The sequence below is a fragment of the Schistocerca nitens genome, chromosome 11 (assembly GCF_023898315.1).
Source record: "Schistocerca nitens isolate TAMUIC-IGC-003100 chromosome 11, iqSchNite1.1, whole genome shotgun sequence".
Classification (NCBI taxonomy): domain Eukaryota; kingdom Metazoa; phylum Arthropoda; class Insecta; order Orthoptera; family Acrididae; genus Schistocerca; species Schistocerca nitens.
In genome coordinates, this window is record NC_064624.1 from 143,183,059 (window position 1) to 143,208,401 (window position 25,343).

Here is a 25,343-nt window from a genome sequence, read left to right on the forward strand (position 1 = left end):
CTAGAGAGAAAGTACAGTTTGGTGAAGTATCGAATTTATACAAACAGCTGTGGGGGTACTGTGAGGGGTGAGGTTGTGCTCTAAATGTGTTTAGTTAAATGTGGACCGACTGTATATTTCCTGATGACAGGCGCGTTATGGGGGATGAATGTTGCTACTAATATCTCATTGTAATTAGACACGGGGAGTATGGTAGTACACAATGTATGCGGAATATGCTGAAGTAAAGTAAGTGTGATATCAGAAGCGAAAATTCGGTTGACATAACTCATAACAGTGTATGTTGCAAATTAAAGTAGTCTGATACAGCACCTTATAGACTGCTGTGAAATACTTTTCAGCAATCAGATATTATAGAACAGTTGTGTTTGTTCACAATGACCTGTTGACTTTTGCCAAGTTTAATCTGGAAGAGTACTCACGACATTTTTCTTGAGAGATAGATTGTCTGTTGTTATCTGAATTATTTTGCTGTTATCTGGCGTTGTCTCAGTTTTGCTACAGCGTTGCTTAGAGTATTTTTGTGCTGTATGCTACTTGAGGAGGGCTGAAATTAGTGAGTCACAATAGGATTGAGTTATTTGCTTCTTTATTTAAAAAATTGTGAATACTCCTCTTCTGCAAATTGTTTCAGTTCTCTTTTCTCGCACAGAGTTCGTTGTACTGGCTGCCTCATGACAGCATCTCCACCACCCGCCTGTAGCCCGACTCCCTGGCGATGTCCAGCGCTGTCCCCCTACCATCACCAGTTGTGGCCCCCCTGTCGGCCCCCGCGTCGAGCAACGCAGCTGCCACTTCTGCATGGCCATAGGTTGCTGCAAGATGCAGAGGCCTCCACCCTCTGCAATCTCTGGCGTTGGGGTCGGCGGTCGCCCGCAGCAGCAGCCGCGTGACAGCAGCGTCTCCCTCCTCTGCAGCCAGGTGCAGAGGAGTCTTCTGCTTGCCCTTGATCTCCCTGGCGTCCACCGCCGCCCCCGCCTCCAGCAGCAGCCTCGCCGCCTCGACGTCTCCTCTGCACGCTGCCCAGTGCAGGGCGGTCCGCCCCTCCAGCCCGGCCCTCGCCCCCACGTCTGCCCCCGCGGCGAGCAGCGCCCTCAGCTGCCCCACTGCCCTCTTCGCAGCTGCATGGACCAGCCTCATGTTTCTCGTCTTTGCAGAGAGCCTCCTGCACAAAACACACAAACTGCCAGTCTCTGCTACAAATACACAACACACCCACATAACGAGGCAAACTGCCGCATGAAGAAACAACTGTTGTGAATACAAATGTGTCCTGAAACAAGCCTACAGTATATAACAGTGTGTAATTCTGTGTATGTATTAAGCTACAGCTGATCTGTTCTATCAGCCCTCATAAAAAATTCTTCACTCATCGTCCATTACAAATAGCATTACACAACCTCTGAAAGAATTACGTTGTCACATTTTGTCACCTCATCCCTCGAATTCAGCTCCATTGCTATCAGGACGCTACAGCTAACCAGTCGCTCACCTCCACTACAGAACAGGCTTGTTGCAGCTAATGCTACTACTCTGTCTGCAGCTTCACTGCCACAGGTCACGCACAAGAAGAATCCCACACCTTGGTTTTCAAAGACACACTTTCCTGATATGCAGCCACAAAAATTTCACTCCAGTTACTGGCAGTTTTCTTGACACAGCCTCACCAAATACTGAAACTTTCTGACAACCATGCCTTCGAAACATTTCAGACGTAACATACAGCATATTGGCCACTCCACCGCCATAAAAAAAACTGTGAGTGTGTGTGCACACATCACATTTTGTGTGGCTGATGGCATGTGCACATGTATTTAACGTGTACTACCATGCACAAAAGCATCTGTACAATCCGATTTGTTGTCCATCTTCGTGTTTTCGCGGTATAAAGACTGTGCCATGAAGTTTCTGGCATCCAGCAGTATAAATTCAGCCTCTTCTCCTAATATTTCGGCTGAACACCGTCCAGCCATCTCCAGAGTGAGCCGAGGTGACTGACGCTCCCGCACTTGCTCCGTCCTTTTATGCAGTCGTTCGGTCCTCGGGTTTAAAAGGACGGACCAAGCGCTGCAGCGTCACTCACCTCGGCTCACTCTGAAGATGGCTGGACGGTATTCAGCCGAAATATTAGAAGAGGCTGAATTTATGTGGCTTCATACCCTAAACTTTGTGGAACGATCTGAATTGTGATTCGTCTGATTTGTGATCAGTCCACATGACATTGTTCCTCTGCTCTGTTTTCGGTACAGTCTTTGCCTATACAGAATGTTCACTGCATGGGGCCACAAGAGACAACTGCTCTGTGCGACCATCAGTTTAGATGCAAACTGACACTTCGGTAATGCAAATACCAGAGACATGTTGCTGGGGATTACACAGCCATTACGCTTGCAAATTCAAATTTATTGCAAAAATGAACCTTCAAAGCAACTTCCACCTTCAAATTACACGACGAACTTTTTTTTTACTGCGCTACTGTCTGGGAATTCAATCGAGCAAGTAAAGACGACAAATTTTTAGTATGGTTTCAGTCACAAGTAACAAAGAGTGTGCACGTTCAAACTTGAAATGACCTGACACAGATTTGTGTTTACCGGATATTCCGACCCAACACTTAATCGGATGGTTAACTAAGCACAGTCAAACGTTAGAAATCATTTTTCAGCAACAGCGAGATGACAAACTGAAATGAGGAGACTAAAGTCTTGTCTTACGGGGATTCCAAACCCAGCACCTATCGACGTTGACATCTATAACCCGTTCATTATAAGAATAAACCTGGTGTAAACGAATGACTGGTCAGAAGCCGTAGCACATGTACGCTGGTGTTATTAACACTTTTGGAAGTAGGACCTACTTATGTATTAGATATCTTATTACCAAGTTACGTCAAATGAAACTTTAAAATATTCAAATGCATTAAGAGCCATCAAAGTTTTTGTTAGTCACGCTTTAGCCACATAGTTTTTACTTCAAAAATCGTGTACAGTCACAGCCTCTGCAGCGTTTTGCTCTGATTGTCGTGCTGTTAATGCGCGGTATGAAACTGGCTGAGGCTGCTCTCTGTTCCGTGGTTAAAAAGTGCTGAGAAATAGGCTGTTCCTAATGTTTTTTCATAAATTTACAGAGATAATCGGCTTTGAGGTTTTTCCAGAGTTGTACATAATGCAGTTGTTTACAAGTAACTGCCGCCTGTGCCGCAGCGCCGCTCGTGTCGGAGCCGCTCACCTCAGTCTTGTTGGTGTATCGGCCGGAGTCACATCGTAGTTGGCGTAGCGGAGTTTGTCGTCGTTTTGCTCTTGGCGGCGGTGTTTTCTGCCCGCGCCATGGTGTCCGTCGAGTCTCCAAAATTTGTTCGTCGTCGAGCCACTGTTCGTTTCAGTTTTGACGCGTCGTGTTCAACCTGGCTCCTTAGAAATTCACGATTGGTTGGCTGATGTTATCCGTGGTACACCTGATCAGGTAGATACTGCTTAGTTTGATTCTGATTTGTATGCATGCTTTGTCAAGTTTTATGATCCCGTTCAAGCAGAAAGACTTCTCTCCCGGGTTGTTTCTAAAGTGTTGTTTACACATCGCGATGGTTCCGTTAGTCAAATCCTCCTTGAAAATGTGGCACTCGAGTGCACTCCGGTTAGAATTTATTTCCTGAAGTGGACGATTCATTTCTTAAAACAGCGTTGCTTCCGTTTGGAGTCATACGGCTTGCAGTGTTATAATGGTATCCCGACTGTCAAAGTGAAGTGAATTCTCTTATTTTAATTGATTGCCTTCAGTAAGTACTTTGAAAAAAAAAAGAGTGACTATTTTCGTTTTTTGAAGGAATACACTGCCATTTGAGTGTATAATTTCGGGTTTTTCCTGTGTCTGGAAAAAAAAGAAAAATTAAAATTGGTCGCGGTATTGTACTGTGGCGTGAGCGAACAATATAAAACAAAAAAAAGTGTCTGCCATCTAAGTATAACATCCCGCGCCCGGGTTCCCGGGTTCGATTCACGGCGGGGTCAGGGATTTTCTCTGCCTCGTGATGACTGGGTGTTGTGTGATGTCCTTAGGTGAGCTAGGTTTAAGTAGTTCTAAGTTCTAGGGGACTGATGACCATAGATGTTAAGTCCCATAGTGCTCAGAGCCATTTTTAGCCAGATGACATCCCGCGTTCGAGCCCCGGTCGGAAAGAAAAAAGAAAAAAAGAAAAAAGTGGTAATTGTAAAAAAAGAGGTAATCGTCATACACTCTAAACTTACAGTCGCGTGTTCGCGTCCGAGTGTATCGACTTTTTTTTTTTTAAACTACATTTCGGCCCTCGTCTAAAGTTACGAGCCAGATAGAAAATCTAACATAATTCGCTTCACATTCTACCCAACAGTAACACAAAAAAAAGTGTCGGTTAGTCGGTAGCATAACGAAATGCAAACCACACGCGGTTATTCGTGCGTTTGTTTGAATCTCCCCAGTATCATTTTTCTTTCTCGTTCAATTTGAAATACCTACATCTCGCAATTATAGAACTACTCATCATTTTTTAAGAATAATGCATGTCTTCTTGTTTCTAATTACATATTGGACGAGAAATTCCTGTTTCCATTTCAAATACAAACTCTTAATTATCTATGTTTTATGAAATACTGTTCATAAAAGTTGTTTAAATTAAAAAATATAACAGTTTAATTTTTAATGCAAAAATGAGAAACCAAATCCTCTTTATTTGGACTATGTCCATCGTTCTATGCCACAGAGGTAGATAAGTATCGTACAAACACGTAATATGAACCCAACAGAACTGAGCTGGAGCCAAGCAGCGGGATTTGGCCCGAGAAGTAACAAGACTGTTAAGCTGTCAGACGTACCGGAACTAAAGCACGCAGCTATTTCACGTCACTGTCGTACGCTGGCGCCTTGTAGAAAGGGTTCATCATAAAAGAAGAAGAGAAAATGCTGTGCCTGGTTGGCTTCGTGGATTCTAGCAGCAGGTGAACTGTTTTTCTCGGATTCGGGTAAGGAAGGAGCTAAGAGATTACCAGACGACTGACTATAAGTAATACTTCAGTGGCTTCAATATTTACCTGTACAGTGAAATACTTCACTCTTCTCTTACGTTACACACAGGTTATACAGAAAAAATACCATGTGGTTCAGCCAGGAATTTTCATCATTCTTGCTGTCCGCCGCTTGTGGTCTTGAGGCAGCGTTCTCGCTCCCCGCGCACGGGGTCCCGGGTTCGATTCCCGGCCGGGTCAGGGATTTTCTCTGTCTCGAGATAACTGCGTGTTGTGCGTCCATCACCATTGACGAAAGCAAGTCGCCGGAGTGGCGTCAACTAAAAATAACTTGTGATACGGCGGCGGAACTGTCCCGCATGGGGCCTCCCGGCCAACAATGCCATATGATCGTTTCATTTTTGCATCATTCCTGTTTATAATTACTATAAAACATTAGCTAAAAACGATAACGTGTTGCGGTTTGCGTCTAGTCGTCTAGGGAGCGTATTGAGGAAGATTTGCAGTGTATTATTTCATTCTGCTTAAATACTAAATGACATTCGAAGCTGTATTGCTCCTCTGCTCGTCTCTTTTTACGTGTGAACTGCAGCTGGGCACGCCACACCACGCTAGCTGCACCAGCTGACTGGCCAGTGCTGTCAAAGATAAAGGCACCGGTACAGCTGTTGTCCCGTATTATCGCTCAGTCCATGTGCGCGTAACGCACCACACAGAACATTCCCTTATTACCGTACCTGACAGTACTTCAGACAGCTTGGCTGCAGTTCCACGTGAAAAGAAATCCAATGAGGTTCCAGAAAATGCCGAAGAATACATAGTGCAATGTTTACATCAGGTTTATTCTTATGAATAACGGGTTATAGTCACTCGTAGACGTTATATATTGGTTTACTTCATGAGCAGCGAAATGTGCACATGTATGAATTGTAAATACCATGATGAATGTTTTCTGCTGACTAGGAATCGAACCCTAGACACATCGTTGTTGACTACATACAAAGACACATTGACTGTACTATTCTCTTTCACCAGTTGCTAGGAGTGGCATGTTTGAAACTGACATAATAGAACGAAAAGCTGCCTGTCTGACTTGGGAGTAAAAACTAGAACCCAGACAGGCGTTAAAAATCATAATAACTTGCCACATGTAGTTTGGTGTGCGCATGGTACAACTCAAAATGACATACCAGGATTCCAACCCAGACATGTGTCTTTTGTGAAGGTCTTTATGACTTTTCAGACAAGTGGAAACAATGAGGCGGAGGAAATGTATCATCTGAAAGGCATCGCACGTCGCGAAAAGGGAGAGCTGAGTTCGAATCCCAGTCCAGCGCCAATGTTTTACACATCTCAGGCTCCAATACAGTAAGCGCCCTGTGGCCCTACACGGTGATTGGCTCATTGATTTAAAAATATATCGCTTAAGAAAGGTAACTGGTGACAGAGTTTCGACCTGGCATGACTTCCTCCTCTGTCAGGGCCCAGCCTGTACCGACTCTCCTCCAGGCTACCAGAGGTGGGAGAGACACTACTTATGCTTGTTAAAAGTGATTGCCGGATGTGAGAAACGAACCCAGACCTTCAGCATACGTAGCAAGAATCATTTCAACTTTTTTTAACTAACAACTATTATCACGAATTAAAATTCATGCAAGTTGCGGTATTCGAACCCACTACATGCAGACTAGAAATTCACGCCCTTAACCCCTTTTCTTTCATTTAATTTTTTGACGATTCCGAGGTCTGGCCACGCCTCACCCATACCTGTCACCGAGTAGTTGCGTTATTTTCGCAAAAAAAAAAAGCAAACAGTTGAAAGCCTTTCCAGGTTTGTGTGGATTTTAGAAAAAATTTGTTAAGGGGCAAGGCTTCAATAACCCATACTTGAACAATCTCTTAAAAAGGAATAGTGCGTTTGTTTGGACAGATGAGTGTCAGCTGGATTTCGAATCTCTGAAGAATGAACTTTTACATAATAAATGTTTTACATCAGCCAATACTGTCAGAGACTTTCCATGTGAATACCGACAGTAGCACCTATGGGATTGGTATTGAGATTTTCCAAGCGGTAAATGGTTCAGGAAATTCAGAACAGAGCTATAGCTTTTGCCAGTGGGATGTTGACGGAATACGAAAGGAACTATACCATACACAGAAGGAGGAGTTGGTCATAGTACGGGGCCTAAAGAAATTTAGAAATTATTTGTGGGGTTATAAGATCATCATGCACACTGACCACAAGTTTTGAAGAATCTTGCCTTCTAAATGGCATGCTAACTCGATGGGTTTTATACCTGTATAAATTTAATTGCAAAGTCTGCTATGTAAAGGGAACAGAAACTTATGTGGCAATGCATTGTCCCAATGGTATTTATGAGGTACTCAAGGAATCCAATGAAGATGAATCTTTCCACATTAATCACATGAAGGAAGTTTCAGGCAAAAAGAAAATTTAACGATTTACAAAAAAATGATATACCAAGAAAATGAGGATCCAACTTGAAATTGAAAGTAAATTTTGATAATATATAATATCCCCAGATTGAGAAGTTTTTAAAAGTATCTTGTGTAGGAGGAAAGACTTCGTTACTGAAGAATGGAGAGTGTGTTGGCCTATAAAATTTGATACCAATGTCAGATTATTTTCACCTAGCATTGAGACAAAGGGGTGTCTAGATAAACTGGCTAGTGTTATAGTGATTGCCAATAGTGCGCGTAGAAAGGTCACTGAACATATTAAGTCTTCTGACATCTGCAAGAGAGCTAAGGTAACCAACAGAATTAACCAAGGCCCAATGCAGAATATGTTACCTGAAGAGACCATGGATTTACCATCCGTGGGTCTGTATGGCGCCCCTTCCCCAAAACTTCTCGTAATTGCAAATATAATTTAGTGATTTTGGAAGTATTTTCTACATTTACAAAACTGTAGGTGAGAGCAAAGTCAGTGTTCTATAGGATTGATTGAGTATTTGGAAAACCCAAAGCAGTACTGTCCGATAATGGCACCCAATTCAATTACAAAATCTTGAAAGATGGCATGGAGCAAAATGGTGTAGAAATTAAATATATTTCAGCCTAACATCCAGCAAGCAACACTGTTGAACGGTATGTGAGGGAAATAGGAAGGTTATGTAGGACATATTCCATCGACAACGGGGCAGACTTGTATCTGAATTTGAGTGTGTAATGAATATCTTGCCTCGTGAATCTACTGGGTTCACACCTGAGGAAATCATGCTCAATAATAAGAACAAATGTTTAATTGAGAAAGAAACTAGTTCCCACCATGTACAGATTTGGGATTAGTGCAGAAGAAATAATTGATAAAAGAAGAAACAAAGCAGAAACGAGATCTAATAGGCACAGTAGGAACCTGAAGTTTGCCACCTTCAAAATTGGAGGCTATGTTCTTCTGAAGACCCATGAAAAATCAAGTGAACTTAAGCATGAAATTAAAAATATATATAACACGCCATTCATAATACAAGATATACCTTACAACAATGCCTTCAATTTAATCTATCCAAAGTCCAAGAAGCCCCTTGGTGTCCATAATATAGTGGATCTCAAACCGTATGTCCCTAGGAATGAGTAAATGAAGTATATTCAGAAATCATGCAGAAATTAAAATGTGTATTATGCTGTATAGGAAATACGAGGTATGTCCACAAAGTAAGTTCTGTTTGGTTATATAAAACAGATGTGTACAAATAGAGAAAAAATATTTACTGTACAAAAATCTACAACTGTTGAACTACTTTCCTATACAGCTTCTGAAATTTTGTAGGCACTTGTCATAGAGTGGCACAAGTTTTTGTATGCCTTCTTCAAAGACGGTTGCCGCCTGTGTATTCTCATCCATGTGGTATCGTGTTCTTTAGCTCGTCATCATAGTTGAAGTGTTGACCACCAAGGACAGATTTTGGGTGTAGAAGAGATGAAAGTCGCTAGGAGCGAGGTCTGCGCTGTACAGAGGATGATCAAACGTGTCCCGGTGAAATTCCCGTAAGAGTTGTTTGGTCACATTCGCCGTGAGAGGCGAGGCATTAGCATGGAAAAAAACAACACCTTTTCACAGTAATCCTCGGTGCTTGTTCTGTATTGTGCGGCGCAATTTCTTAACGGTCTCGCAGTAACCATGTGCATTGATTGTTTAGCCTTGTGGTAAGAAATCAATCACAAAAATGGCTTTTCTGTCCCATTAAACTGTGCACATGACATTTCAAGGTGTCAAAATTTGCTTAGGCTTAACCTTCACTGGGGATGAAGTGTGCCTCCATTCTATTGATTGCCGTTTTGTCGTAGGGGCGTCATACGATACCCAAGTTTCATCCCCGGTGACTATCCGAGAAAGAAAATCGTCGAAAACCATCGCCTTCTTCATTGTAGCGTATCAAGGCCTGAAGCGCACTGCTCATCCATTGTCTTTTTTTTTTTTGTTCAGTAAGAATTTTTGGTACCCAACGTGAAGAAAGTTTTCGAAATTTCTGTTTTTCAGTAACTATATCATGAACTAGTGATTGCGAGATTTGCGGAACTTCCATAGCAAGGGCACTAAGTGGAAACTTACGGTTGTGTTTAATCTTCTATTCAATTGTGTGAACCAGTTCATCAATAACCACAGGTGGGCGTCCACTTCGTTCTTCATCGTGCACTTTATCACATCCTTACTGAACAGTGTCACCCATCTTCTAACCACTGAATCACTCCTAGCATTTTGTCCGTAAACCTTGCAGATTTACCGATGAATTTCCTTTGGTTTAACTTTCTTTACATTTAGAAAACGAATCATAGATCTGTTTTCACATACGGCCCCGTTTTCAATTACGGCTGACAATATAAGGAAGCACTACAAAGCACACGTCGGCAGCAGCGATCTGAAAATGGCGTACATGTCTTCTCCTTGAGTCAGAGTAACTGCCGCGCATGCTCGGAACTGCGATCGTAGCGCTGCCACGGATAGAAATAGAAACGGAACTTAATTTGTGGCTGACCCTCGTACATCTTTCTAATGAAGATATTGTACTGTACTTAACTGCAATTTATGTCTTTATAAAAATGTTGGTACCTATCTAAAATTGCTGATACTTTCTTGTAAGTTACACATTCTAAAAGCTGTTGTAAAATCTGAAACCCTATGTTGAAATGGCTAAAGGCAAATGTTGCCGAATTGAAAAGAAATGTGGATTGCCTAAAATACAGAGTGGGCGGCATAAAACACTTACCAAAGTGGCGCAAGAAAACGTGTCTGGAAGACTTCCAAAACCAAAAATGGGCAGTCAATCGATTGATGAGATACGTGATGTGTCAAATGTTGTCAGACTGTGAGATGCTATTGCAGGTAGGAAAATTATTCGATTATCACCTCTGTTAGTATTGTATGTGTTTGCTATGGTTTTCGAAGAGGGACTGTGTTTCAAATAAGGGCAGTCAGAAAGAATACTAGGTTCAGTTTAAATATTTTTGTTTGTTTATGTAAATATCAAAGAATGGACTACTATTATTAGAAGCAGCATTGACAGATTTTGGCTTTATAGCTTCAAAATTATGCTATAGGATGTGTTGCACTTACAATGTCAAATTTCTTGTGATATTTGTAGTGGTATACTTGTATAAGTGTACCTACGTTTTTTGAAGGCTTACAACACGCTACTCTTAATAATATTGGCAATACAGAAAAAATTTGCTTTCTACCCATCTTAGTGTTTCACAAAATGAGGTTCTTATATGACAGGTGTACATAATTGAATAATGATGCTTATGTCTCGTTTTGATAAAGATGTGTATAGAGTGTATAGTGTTTTAACGTGTTTTGTGACGTATTCTTTTCATACCCAACTCTGGTAGAATTGATTATTTCTCTGACTGTTCGACATCATTAAGGTGTTATTGATGTTAACCCAACAGCAAAATTCAGTGAACCATGGGGCATATGTAACATCCATTTTTGACCTACTTTCTATCGATATTTCTATGTCAATTTGTAATGCTGTTTATGTAGACTGTTGTATCAATCATGGAAAGTCTGACTATGTATACATATTTCAGTTATGTGAACCTTCTGAGCAACATTGTTTAAATCGTGCTTGTGGATTTAAATAACTACTGGAATGATTGTTACATAATGTACTATAAATGACTTGGTCCACAGTTAGGGAATGTAGTGTTCAATGTCAGAGATACGGGGGAAGCCCTGCAGCTATAGAAGTAGCCTGGCGGACTGAAAAAGGTGTGGTTGGCACCCAAGTGGCAACTCGTCCTTTGTGACGGGTAAGGAGTCTGGACTGAGCAGTACTGAGGTTAACACCTCGCTAGCAGTAGCGGAACATTGTGGCTCGTGTTCTTGGAGTTTTGAAGCAGAGGAGCCTAAGAGCAGTATTTATGGGCCTTGGGTGATGCATTTGGTGACACTGTTATCATGGCATTGTTTTTGGCTCTTTAAAAATAAAATTCCTATTCCAATGAGGTCTGCAGCAGGGCGAGGCCAACAGTACTGCCATGACTGCATCGCCGTCATGTTAACAGCCACTGTAAATCACGCCACCAGTGCCACCAGCCTTCCACCAAAATGTTTGTATTTTGCACTCTGTAAATGACCCAGGTATTTGTGAACTTTTATTGATTTTAATAATAATCATGGTGTTGCTTAAATCTGTCTTACACCCGTGATTATCCCAAGTCTCAAATCTGCACAGGAATCCCATCCTAATGATTTTAATTCCGAGTAGCCTAAGTTATTAAGGAAAGACTTATTCAGCAGTTGTAAAAATAATTGTGATTGCTAACGTGTGGAGCTATAGTGTTTAAAGTTCAGTTTTATAGTTTCAGAAATATTCCACTTCCAGTGCATTTTTAAATTGATCTGCAGTTATTTTCTTAAATAATTTGCTTTACTTGAAAAACTGCCCACAGTAGTACAGTTACTATTTAAAAGAAAAATATTGATTTGAGGTGAAAAAGATTAATTGTTGCACTTATGCAGTTTGATCAGAATTACAAAGTTTTACCACTCTTCATTTCACGAGAAACTGTTTGAACTTGAATTTAATGTTGTGTTGGCATCTGCACAGCCAAATATACTTTGAGTAGATTAAAAGACTGCTTATCAAAGCACATTTGTTATTTAAAGAGTTACAGTTTGTTGTGCTTCAGTTAATAATTGTTGATGACAATACCTACCATTTCCCACACACACTTGGGTAGTTCTGTTAATGAGCGTGGTTCTTCAAACCATGAAAGTGTAACGACCATCGTGTGCTAGGGTATTTAATAAAGAAAAGCAAAGACTCCTTCAGTGTAGTTAGATTTGCATTCTGATTAATTGCTTCATACTGAGCTTAAGAAAGATTTCCTGTTTTAGCTATCCTAAAGCAGTTTGGTTAATGCACAGGCATAGAGACCCTGTACTAAGTAATTATTTTATAGAGTACAATCATTAATAGACCAACTGATTTAAATCAGAATCATTTCATGCTCTGACATGTTTAGTATTGCTATTAGCATCATGTGTGTTGAAGACTGTTGCTATCTCATTGGCCATTTGTTTGTCTGTCTTCCAAGTCAGTACTACTTTTATCTGCAAAGTTAGGTTACTGTGTTGTAGTGTGTTCATATAAAAGAATTTAGTGTGTGTGTGTCAAGGAAGTTTAGGTTAGCCGTAGCACTGTGTTCTGATTTATTATATTGTTTGATACAAGAATGCCTAATTAGGCTGATGACCGATATTAATACCTAATATTACAACTTGCTTTTGTGCTGGCAGAATGTCTTTTCCTGACCCACCAGTTTACTGTTGTTTATACTCTGTTGAAGTGTTTAGGGAAACAAATCCCCATCTGATTGTTCTGTTCCCTTTATGTTATCTCAAGGCCATAACTTTCAAAAAAAATTCCTGGCACAGGATTAAAGTTAGCATCAACTGCTGTTTAACGTGGCCAGTGTTACCATTATAAGTGCTCCCTGTGGAGGACGCCTCCTGCAGCATTCCAGCACAGTTTCTGGATGGCGGACTCACTGAAGGACTACGCCCTGTAGTATTCTGTGACATTTGTATGGCTGCATCTGTGTCTCAGCACTTTCGGCTCTTAGGGATGGAGGCGGAGGTATAGTTGGTAAAGAGGCTTCCAGCTGGAGTACATCACAACCAGACACACATTCCAAAGTCAGGTATTGAATTGTAAGGTGCACCCAGGAACAAACGTATAGTAAAATCACAATTCAGTTATGATGATCAATGAAGTTAATTTTTAGAGAATTGTCACGAGGAAATCAATGTGTAAATAAATGGAATACGGAAGTACTGAGGAATGGAATGGGAATTTTAACTTCTATGAGGCTCTAGATAATGTGATAATGAATGCCTAGCTGGAAGTTCAGGTGAACAGTGGTTGGCGACTCTGGAAAGGCCAATAATCAAAGTTTGACAGACAAATCTAGGTACAAGGAGAGGAAATCTGAAGAATCCTTGGCAAACACAAGAGATATTTAAACTGTTTGACGAAAAGAAATACATCATTGCAGGTTACTAAGGAATGAAATCAATCGGAAATTTGAGGAAAGTACAAGCAGAATGACTACAGGAAGAATTAGAAGAAATGAACGTAGTAAGGACATGTTCAGCACATAGAAAATTCGGAACAATCTTCAGTGAAATTAAATGCACAGCAGTCAACAAGAGTTCGAAAGGAATTTCACCGTTAAACATGCAGGAAAGAGCAGATGGCAGAAAACAGTTCATGGGAGGAACTATCACATGACTTGACGGAAGAAGAGAATTGGAAAATGTGGGGGACTGACAATTAGAATTTAAAGCTCAGGAAAACTTACACACAAACAAGGCGGAATGGTTAGTTACCATTCCTTCAGAACTTACATGATCGTTGGGGAAGATGGCAATCAAATGAGTATTCACGTATCTGTGTAATTCATGAGACAGGAGTCTTAACAGCAGACTGCCAGAAAAAGACCATCTAGACACCACAGAAGCGACCAAGGGTCAGTAACTGCGATAGCTTTCACACAATGACGTAAACAGCTCATAAATCCAAACTACTGACAAGAATAACAACAACATGCAAAAGAATGGAATACAAAGCTGACGATCTGTTTGAGGATCCACGGAGGCCGATCTGACCTTTGACTTGATAGTAGAAGGGGTGTGTAAGAAAAATCAAGAGATCTTTATTGGATTTGTAGATCTTTAAATGATATTTGATAAGGAGAAATTGTGAAAATGTAAGACCTTTTTTTAAAAAAAAATAGGTGTAATACATAGCGATCAGCAGGTAACATATAATATGTACAATAATCAACAAGGATTGGTACTCTGATTAAAGATAGTGAAAGACAGGGTTGCGGGTAGTCTCCACAAATGTTCAGACTGAACACTGAAGAATCGTTGGTGGAATTGAAGAAACTTCTATAAATGTAATTAAAACTGAGGTTGAAGAGGATTTCAATGATAAAATTCACTGGTGATATTGCTATGCTGACTGAAAGTGAGAAAGAAATATAGTAAACAGTCGAATGAGCAAATTAGGATTAATGAACAGAAGAAAGATGAAACTGTTGGGGAGTGGCAAAAATAACATTGGTGGCAAAGTTTACATCAGAATTAAGGACAAACTGCTACCCTGAAGCCAATTTATGCTGAGGGACGAAGTGTGGTTGTTATAAGGAGTAATGTAGTATGGAAAAACAGGAGATTCCTCATAAAAGAAAGTTACTAATACCAAAGATATGCCTTAATTTGTGTTAGACATATCTGAATGTATGTTTGGAGCTCAGTACTGCAGGAAAATGAATTGTGGACTATGGGAAAAACAAGAAGGGAATCGGAGCATTCTAAATGTGGTGCTATAGAAGGATGTTGAAGTTAGGTGAATACATAACACAGGAACTCTAGAATATCTCTGCAGAGTAGGTGAGGATAGTGATACATGGAAAACCGTGACAAGTACAAGGGTCAGCGTAATAGGTTAAATGTGAAGGCAACAGGGATTAACTGCTGTGGTAATGGAAATAGCTGTAGAAGGTAAAAACTGTACGGCAAGACAGATCGAAATGCATATCACAAACGATTGTGAACTTTGGGTGCTCTTGGCACTCTAAATCTGTTGCTCAAACAGGCAGAAACATCATGTACAGCAGGCAGAGTTTCTACTATGCACGTTTTGTTACTGAGAGTGGCTGTTACACCAAACTACAGTGGGATGACAAGGTGATCCACAACCTGACAAGCTGAGGCTCTGAAGAAAAATGGTTCAAATGGCTCTGAGCACTATGCGACTTAACTTGTGAGGTCATCAGTCGCCTAGAACTTAGAACTAATTAAACCTAACTAACCTAAGGACATCACACACAACCATGCCCAAGGCAGGATTCGAACCTGCGACTGTAGCAGTCGCTCGGTTCCAGACTGTAGCGCCTAGAACCGCACGGCCACTCCGGCCGGCTGGGCTCTGAAGACATTTGCTTATGTTTGGTGCTTTATTAGCATATTTCTTGGTACCAGCAGAAGTTTTATGGCAAATCATCAGGTTCTTTGTCCTCTCTCACTCATTCTAACCACCGCTAATGGTCTTATAAACGTGTGTTTATCTGACCTCTGCTAGACCATTCCTCTACATTCACAGTATTAGATGTTTATCCATCTTTACATAAAGTGTTACATATTCAGTACATACCACCCTACCTCTTATAGTAGATTTTCTTTGTATGATGCTGGTGTACATGCCTGAATTATTGCAGACATTGGTTTGCTGATTCTGATGAGAATGAATCACTGAAGTGTTGACAGTAACACACTATTTTCTCTACCAACCTATTCTTAATTAACCACTCTCTCATGATACTACAGTCCGCCTTCTTAGCTGGGTGGTAATGTGCTTGCCTCCCATGCAAGTGGGTCCAGGTTCGTTTCCCAGCTGGATGGGAGATTTTCTCCACTCGTGGACTGGGTGTTGTGTTGTCCTCACGATCGTTTCATCCTCACCACTGGCACGCAAGTCGCCCAATGTAGCATCGACTGGAGTAAGACTTGCACTCGGCGGCGGAACTTCCCCACAATGGGGCGTCCCGGCCAACAATGCCATTCACTCATTTCAATTTTCTTCATGATACTACAACCTAATCCTGTGGATACCAGCCTGTTATTCATCAATGTTCTGATTGTATTCCCAGTTGACTTTGCTGACCCTAATTAAATCTAGACTGAGCATTTACAGTTGGCTTTTTGGTATTTATATCTTATCTACCACATAATGGTGTGTGTGTGTGTGTGTGTGTGTGTGTGTGTGTGTGTGTGTGTGTGTGTGTGTGGTGAGAACTCACCGCATGCGAGAGACAGTGGCCTCATCAGGTTGAGGAGTCATGGGCCGTGCAGCAGCAGGTGTCTGGCGAGGTGCGCTGGCAGAGATGTCGGCGGCGGGGGCGGCGGTGGTGGCAGTGGTGGTGGTGGCAGGCTTCATCTGTGTGGCGGCTGGTGGGCTGCACACACACAGAAAGAGAGAGGCACAGTGTGAGCTGGCTGATGTGTCCTCGTGGGGTCCTGGGCGCGGCTCACTGCAGCCAGCACTGCTGAGGGCCTGTCCACATACACACGCACACACACACAAAAGCAGAACGCACGCCGACAACGGGAGTAGCGGTCCAGATAGTGAAAACGACTTGCCGGTGACAAAATCACATCAGTTGTGTCGAAGTGGGAGCAATGAAAGTGAAAGGTTGGCTCTATACTCTCATGTGTCACGTAAGTGCACGAGGAAAACTGTTCCTGCATCTTGACAGAAACATTTTAGTTTCCATATATAGAAAGAAGACTGACTTAAAACAGGAAAAATGGAAATGATCGTATGCCACTGTTGGCCGGGAGGCCCCACGCGTAGGACTTCGGCCGCCGCATCCTTTTTAGTTTACGTGCTTTGGCGACTTGCGGGTCAATGATGATGGACATATAACACCCAGGCCCCTGCCGGGAATTGAACCCGGGCCCCATGCGTGGTAGGCGGAAACGCTACCGCTAGGCTACGGAGGCAGACTTAAAAAAAAAAAGGGAAAAATTACTGAACATTTAAGCTAGTTGTCCATCCAGCGGAAATAGTAACTTTATTTCCATGAAAAGGTGAAGCCGCATTTTCAGAAATTCACTTCGACTAAAAAAATGGAAAAAACAAAAATGTGCATTAGTGGCAGTGGTTACACTGACCCCCCCCCCCCCCCCACACACACACACACACACACACACACACACAGTAAGCGTTAAATGGATGTTGCTTTCGTCCTGTACAATTTTACTCCTTGTTTTCCACAAGTGTAATGCATAACAGCAAAAAATGATACACAGCGATGTGTTATGCCTGCTCAGGGAAACTACTACTGTAAAGCAGGTCCCAGTTCATCGACTGGACGTCAGAACGCTTTGATTAGTATACTCAAGGTAATAACAGCTCTCTATTAGCACGGGACGTAGCCGTTTAATGCCGTGTTGGACATATTTCTAGTTCCAGATGATTGTGTCACATAGACATCACTCACAAACGAAAGTACTTCGGACAGATGGCTGCTAGCAGGTATTATTATACCAGTTTATAACTTTGTACTCCAGCTCGTGTGACTTCCTTCACAGAGCCAAAGTCATGCTGTCTGGGGAGTTTATGTTCGACGTTATCTTTCCTTCTGTACTCGCGCAATGACAATAGGATTGTGGTCATACCAAGACAAGCTGCATATGTATCTGAAACACTGGAAGGCTTGCAAGGGAGTTATCGTTTTGGTCTGATGTTTCAACTGTTCTGTAGTGTGAGTCATTCTACAATCCAGATCTACTTTGACGGTGTGTGTAAGGTTTCCGACCAACGGTCCTGCGCTTACTTTTCCGAATGACAACAGTGGACATCGATCCACTTCTCAAGTAAATCGAATACTTTATAACTATAGATTAAACAAATTAGATCCCAAATAAAGTTGTACATCTCCCTATGTGTACTGCAAATAAACAAAAATAATGCTCGATACATTGTATATGTCAATATTTTCATAAAATGGAGGCACAAGCAAATCCACAAATATACGACGATATTTTTCAGGCTAAACAATCGCCATCGTGCAGTGTTTAGAGTGATTCTTCCCGAAATATAGTCCGTTGTCATCAGGTACAGAGTTTGGTCAAAAATCTTCACAACCATACTTATCGTGAGAGAAAAGGAAATCATATCCAAACAAGACTGCATCGAAATATATTCCATTCTACATCACCAGCTATCCTTGCCAATATTTGGCGAATTGGTGCCTCGGATGTGGTTTGCTGCGAAGCTGTGCACTGAGGGAGAACCTTTTATGTATCTAAATCAAGTTTGTTTTTCCCGGGAATCCTTAAACCAAGCATGCAATTGTAAAAATTCAGAGGAGATTAATATCGACCAAGCACGTGTAAATCATCAACTGTAAAATGTTAAAAGTATCGCATTTTACGTACGAAGTTCTCGTGCACGCTCTACAATCCAGTTCAGTTGCTGACCGCAGTAGAGTCCGTCCGCACACGGAGCGCCCCCCCCCCCCCCCCCCGGCGCGACATTTCCGACCGTCCGACACCCGCCCTGGCTTCACTGCCGTCTGCCACCCCCCGTACACTCCCGACTTGGCCCCATCCATCCCATTTTCATCTGCTCCCGAAACTTAAAGAAACCCCATCGAGGACTTTGCTCTGGTAGTGGTGAAGCGGTGCGTCGAGAGTTGAGGTTGTGGGTTCGTCAACAAAGTCAAACATTCTTCAGTGACGGCATCGAGAATCTGGTCTCTTGTTCGCACAGATGTGTTCGTCGCAAGGGCGGTATGTTGATTTACAGATGAAGAGAAAATGCAGAATGTTAATAAAGTCTGCCTTATTTAAAGCGCTTTAAGAGTTTCCAAATAATTCGACAGCTAGCACTGATATTTGCAAACTCAAATTTTACTTTCCCATTCGTTTTCACGGCTTTAAATAAAATATTAATAAATAGGTTGTCTGGAGTATTACTCCGGTTTGTTTCCTCTGTGACGTACAAAATGAGAAATAAACTAAAAAGACTGGAGCAAGAGACTCGACCCCAGGACCCTCGGAACTCTCTCTGGGGCGCTGGCTGGCAGCTGTGCCGACATAAATGACCCACTCCCCGCCCGACCCGCGCCAAAAGACCCAACGTTTGCTGAACGCTTGGCGTTCTGGAGCCCTCATTTATGTCACAGTGAGTTCTGGCCGAGCCCTGCAGAGACAATAAATCTAGAGGGAGTCAGTGTTGACCAGCTGGTGAGCTGCCCTTGTCAGTGAAAAGGAATAGAGAGCTCTGTTCGACAGAGAAGGTAGAATAATTTCTGGCGGCGAACATGCAAACGATTTCGAATTGTTCAGCCTTACACTTTCCCAAATTTCTTCATTTTAAAATGCATCTGTCACTTCTTGCAATGTAAGAGAAATCACTCTCTGCATCGAAGAACAACCCAGCAGACAGATGCGTGAGCCCAGATGAGGAGCATTTGGATTGTCATTTATTTGCCATAATGCTTTTAGTGCTGGGAGTCTGAAGAGATGCTCGACATGCCTTTGATGCTGCTCTTTCCATTTAAGCAGAGGGGCGCGTCTTTAGGGGATATGGATCTTGTCAGGAAAGAAAGGCCTTTGGACGCAATTCGCTGTGGCCTCCAGTAAGGAACCAATCCTGGCATTTGCCTAAACTGAAAATGGGAATCCACTGAAAATCATTTTCAGCGCTGACGCTGGATAGATTCAAATCAACTCACCTCCCGAATACAGGGACTACTAGGTCAGCGGGTCGACTCGCAGAGCTACCCGAATTTGGTGGAGAATTTAGAAAAACCATTTGTTGTAGACTATTTTATAATAAAATAAAAAGCATCGCAACAGACGATTGAATTCTTACATAGCTTGTTTTTCCCTTACATTTGCATGTTTAGTCATTCAACACTGCATGAGTGACTGCATATTTTTAAGATTTAACTGTGCATGGAATTGCTGGCTTCAGTTACTGTGCTGTTACAAGAACAGAGATAGATTTCGTACGAAAGGGTGAGCGAGGTATGAAGGGTGCTGCCAGCTCAGACGAATTCAAGCAGCCCGCTTTTGGAAACGAATGAACTACGGAATGCGCTGTCATCCTGTACCCCTTCCGCTCTCCACAACCCCCCCCCCCAAAAAAAAAATCCATATAGGAACTGATATCACGCAAGTCATCAGATTGGGTACTATTTTGCCCTTTCGCCTACTAATGACAATACCGAGCAAATTTTTTTAAAGCAGTACAGCCATCGCCATTTAGGCGATATGTTTCTTGATGAACGCGATTTTTGGGCGACATAGCTGAATCCGAGTGTATTTTTATCCACTGATTTTAATTTAATATTATTTTCTATGATATTTACCATTTCGCTGCCTTGTGCAGTACTGTAATATTGCAACTCCAAAGTTCCACGACGACTCCAGGGCTAACATTGAACTGCTATAGGCAGGTAATTAGGCAATGACAGTAGTATGTACATATTTTTAAGTTCCCATAACGCTGGCGGACGAATCAAAATCGGTTCGCCTCTTCTTATTCATAATTGTAAACTATCACAACAGCACAAAAACAATAAACGGTAGCACTTACATTACATTCAACTGCAAATAACAACTGAACTTTTTAACAAAACTGAAATCAAGCAAGGCCAACATTGGGTTTTGGCTAAGAGAGCTATAGAGAGCTGACAGTGCTACGAATGTCTGGACGGCTCAAATCTATCTTAGGCCTTACTGACTGCTGATAGTGCATATTCCTTTTACTTCGTGTGATTGAAAAACAAAATGTTTTTCAATTTCACTACATGGCAACTACGTCGTACGTACTTTCGTTTACGTGACAAGGCGGGAGGGGGGGGGGTGTTCTTTGGGGGGCGGAAACCAAACAGCGGTGTCATTGGTCTCATCGGGTTAGGGGCGGGCGGGGAAGGAAGTCGGCCATGCCCTTTAAAAGGGCCATCCCGGCATTTGCCTGGGACATCACGGAAAACCTAAATCAGAATGGCCGGACGCGGGATTGTTGAACCGTCGTCCTCCAACATGCGAGTCCAGCCACTGCACCACCTCGCTCGGCTTGACAAGGGGAGCGCGGGGGGGGGGGGCATTTCGGGTTCTTTGTTTTGTTATTGCAGCATACGTTCCTTTGTTTATTTAGTTTTGGTGCCATTGGAGCAGCTGCCGTTGCCCCCCCCCCCCCCTCTCTCTCTCTCTCTCTCTCTCTCTCTCTCTCTCTCTCTCTCTGTGTGTGTGTAGATAACCCGTGATCTAGGGGTAGCGTATTTGACTAATAACCACGACTTCCTTGGTCTTTGGTTCCAGCCTCACCACTAATTAAATCTTGGATAGAAACCATCATCAATGGCGGCGGAAAGCTTCCAGCATGAAAAGTCTCACTCGTTCGGCCAGCGGCCTTGTCCAAGGAGGTGGTGGAGGGGGCAGAGGTCCAGGGCGCCTTCTTGCCACTGGGTTGCCAAACTGCTGCAAAAACGTCGAAGAATCAGCACTGATCAATGGCATGAGGATGCAGAAGGTAATGGAAACCACTTGTGATGGTAATTAGATGATAAACGTTATGTCACGGCAAAAATTTGTAAGAGATAGTACGTATTTGTTGGAAAACCATAATTGCGATTTTATAAAACGATAATTGTAATCATTAAAAATGATAAACATGACATGGAAAGAAAAGGGAAATCTTTAGGATCCTTTCTTGTAACTCTTTTTTTTGCGAGATGGCCTTCTCGCTTGTTCTGGCGAATGTTTCAACTCAGCAAAACTCTTGATTTGTGTGTTAATATATTGTACACTACATCAGACATCATGCAGTCCAAACAGGTTATAACGATGTACAAGGGACCGAGAGTTTACTTTAGTTTTATACCCAGGAGTCGCACAAACCGCTTTTTTTGCTTTGGTTTTTGATAAAAATTTCACGTCTGTAGATTTTAGGCTGTCATGGAGTCGGCTTCTGAAAAGGTAGCAGAGATACAGTACACGTGCTGTATTTACAACACACTATTTGTGGAAAGGGTCTGAAGAGGAATTTTTCTTGTGTTTGTGCAGTATGTGCAGCAATAAAATGCTGTCAAAATGCAGGAAACTTCAATAAGTGAAGGAAGTAGTAGAAACAATGTAAATATTGAAGGTGGTCTTGGACAGTGAACGAGGTAACGTGTTGAGCAGTTGTAGAATTTGCAGTGAGTGCTGTGAGTAGGGCAGCCAGGAAGCACACACCTCCGCTTCAGTCGCTGTCATAAAATTTAACCAACAGTACCAAAATGGAAAGAGTATTCTGCACATAAACTGCATGAAGGCCTACACTTCCTCCTACGTTTCTCTTGAAATATGCCACAGATGTGATGAACTCTACTTAAAACATTGGAAATACTGAACACACGTAACCACTAAACATCAATAACGAGTACACTATTACTTCATTTCTGTTCTTTGAAAAAGCAACACACATTGGGATTTAACCTTCTAGTTTCCTATGACCACAGCCAAGTCAGTGCTGTGACTTTTTTAACCAGTCGCTTTAGCTTTAATTGCAGTACAGTAACGCATACTACAATACAGGGTGATTCAAAAAGAATACCACAACTTTAAAAATGTGTATTTAATGAAAGAAACATAATATAACCTTCTGTTATACATCATTACAAAAGAGTATTTAAAAAGGTTTTTTTTCACTCAAAAACAAGTTCAGAGATGTTCAATATGGCCCCCTCCAGACACTCGAGCAATATCAACCCGATACTCCAACTCGTTCCACACTCTCTGTAGCATATCAGGCGTAACAGTTTGGATAGCTGCTGTTATTTCTCGTTTCAAATCATCAATGGTGGCTGGGAGAGGTGGCCGAAACACCATATCCTTAACATACCCCCATAAGAAAAAATGGCAGGGGGTAAGATCAGGGCTTCGATTCACTTCTGCCGTACTCAATAACACAAAAAGCTTTCTGTTGAGCGGTCGCCATCTTAGCATCAACTGACGCTGACGCCTAGTCAACAGCGCCTCAAGCGAACAAATGTGCAACTAAATGAAACTTTATAGCTCCCTTAATTCGCCGACAGATAGTGCTTAGCCCTGCCTTTTGTCGTTGCAGAGTTTTAAATTCCTAAAGTTGTGGTATTCTTTTTGAATCACCCTGTATACTGTCCTAGTTAAGGTTATCTGTTATACTTGTTTGTTTTCGCATCCAAGATGTGCTTACACATTTTGCATTTGACGATGTATTCGTTGTGACGCCTCATTTGCTAACAACAGTCCGCAGAAATCGATTGTTGAAAATAAGCGTTACAGCCCCGAATATGCAAGAAACAAAACCGAATGTTGGACCTTACAGCTGATGCCTTTCTCCGAAAATGGAATAAAATTCGCTGCTTTATACGGTAAGTCGCAAAAAGGGATGTCGTACTAAGCGACTTTTTAAACACAGTAGAACCCCTCTAACCCTACCTTGGATGGTCCGTCACTCTGGCTAGTGCGACCGTGCTGAGGCCCGTGCCGACTTGTCACTGACTGGACGCCTGTCGGTCCATTGTTGCGGTGTCTGTCGTTGTGCATATTGTTATACTGTACATTATTGTGCAGTTTTATCCTTTGTTTGGATTAAAAAACGTCGTTGTTTGCTTTTTTCCGTGTTCTCTACAATACTTATTACTGTAGATTCATTGTGTGTACAGTTGTCTGTTTTTCAACATGTCTGGATTCAAACGTAAACACGTAACTCTTTCACTAAATGAAAAATTAGCTGTGCTACAAAGACTAGACGAAGGAGAATCGCTCCAAAAATTTGCAAAGGAACTGAATGTAGGTGTTACGACAATAAAGGATTGGAGGAAGAATCGGAAAGACATTGAATCCTATACAGTTACGATTGATGGTGAAGAGACTCTGAAGAATCGCAAGACATTAAAAAAGCCTAAACTCGAACTGCTTGATAACGCATTGTGTATGTAGTTTTGTCAAGAAAGAAGGAAAGGAACGCCAATATCCGGGCCAATTCTCCAAGAAAAAGCGATAGTCTTGCACAAAAAACTGGAAGCTGAAAGTAAATTTGCTGCCAGTGAAGGCTGGATTGATCGTTGGAAAACCCGTCATGGCGTCCGATTTGTTTCCATTTCCGGTGAAAAACTATCTGCCGATGCCGCAGCTGCTAAGGAGTTTTCTGTTAAGTTTCAAGAAATTATAGAAGAAAATGAACTGTTACCCTGCCAAGTGTATAACATCGACGGGAACTTAAAAATGTTGCCAACAAAAACGCTCGCTGCTTCAAATGATTCTGTGGTAGGCACGAAACTTAGAATAACAGTCATTCCTTGTAGCAACTCAGATGGTACCCACAATCTCCACTTGTTCGTCATTGGCAAATCTAAGAAGCCAAGGGCATTTAAAAATATAAACTTCCTTACCGGTTTATTACCACAATCAAAAATGTTTGGATGGACTGCAACCTAAAGACTTGAAGCAAAAAAATCTGCCTGTTCATGCTCTACTGCTGTTGGATAACGCACCATCACATCCATCTGAGGAAGATTTGGTGAAGGGGGACATAAAAGCTCTCTTTCTGCCTCCTAATATGACCTCACTCATCCAGCCAGTGGATCAGGGCGTTATCGAATGGTTAAAAAGGCGATATCGCAGGAAGTATATCAGCTCAATCTTGGAAAAATCTGAAGGAGGTCATAACTTATTTGAGGCAATGAAATACCTGAACATCAAAGATGCTATCTACACAGTAGCTGCAGCATGGGATGAACTGAAACCTGACACTGCGGAAATCGTGGCGTAAGCTTTGGCCACAAGTTATGGCTGAAAATGAGCATACCAAAGATGAGCAAAGCAACGACGACCTGGAAATCGTTAAAGATCTTCAAACTCTGGAGCCGAACGTTCCTGCCAATGAAGTTGAAGAGTGGACCAACGAATGTGACAAAGACTGTGACACTTTTGAAGAGCTCAATGACGACCAGATTCTTGCCGCTGTTAGCCAGGAAACTGTGAATGAGGACTCGGACGGCGAAGACGAACCCCCACCCGGATTTCAAACAACGATGCAGAAAACGCTTTCGACCTCGCCCTTCGGTGCGTCGAGCAGAATCCAACTCCAATGGACGTTTTGTGGATAACAAAATGGAGGGACACTGCAGCTAAATCTAGAATAACAACTGCTAAACAAAAATATATCATTGACTTTTTTCCAAGTAATTTGTTTTCATTTTTACTGTAGAAACAATGCATACAGTATAATCATTTCTTAGTTTATACATACAGTAGTTTATTTC

The 25,343-nt window shown here is 42.0% G+C and overlaps 1 protein-coding gene across 1 annotated transcript in view; it reads right to left on the reverse strand.

Annotated features, from left to right (window-relative positions):
• Positions 1-572: 572 nt before the first annotated feature.
• Positions 573-25,343, reverse strand: part of LOC126213515 (poly [ADP-ribose] polymerase tankyrase-1-like) — a 586,304-nt gene continuing 561,533 nt past the window's right edge. Inside the window, exons 2-3 of the mRNA XM_049941346.1 lie at positions 16,335-16,490; positions 573-1,165 (exon numbers count right to left, since the gene is read on the reverse strand). Coding sequence (XP_049797303.1) covers positions 673-1,165; positions 16,335-16,471 — 630 coding nt within the window. The 5' untranslated portion in view covers positions 16,472-16,490 and the 3' untranslated portion in view covers positions 573-672. The remainder of the gene's footprint in view (positions 1,166-16,334; positions 16,491-25,343) is intronic.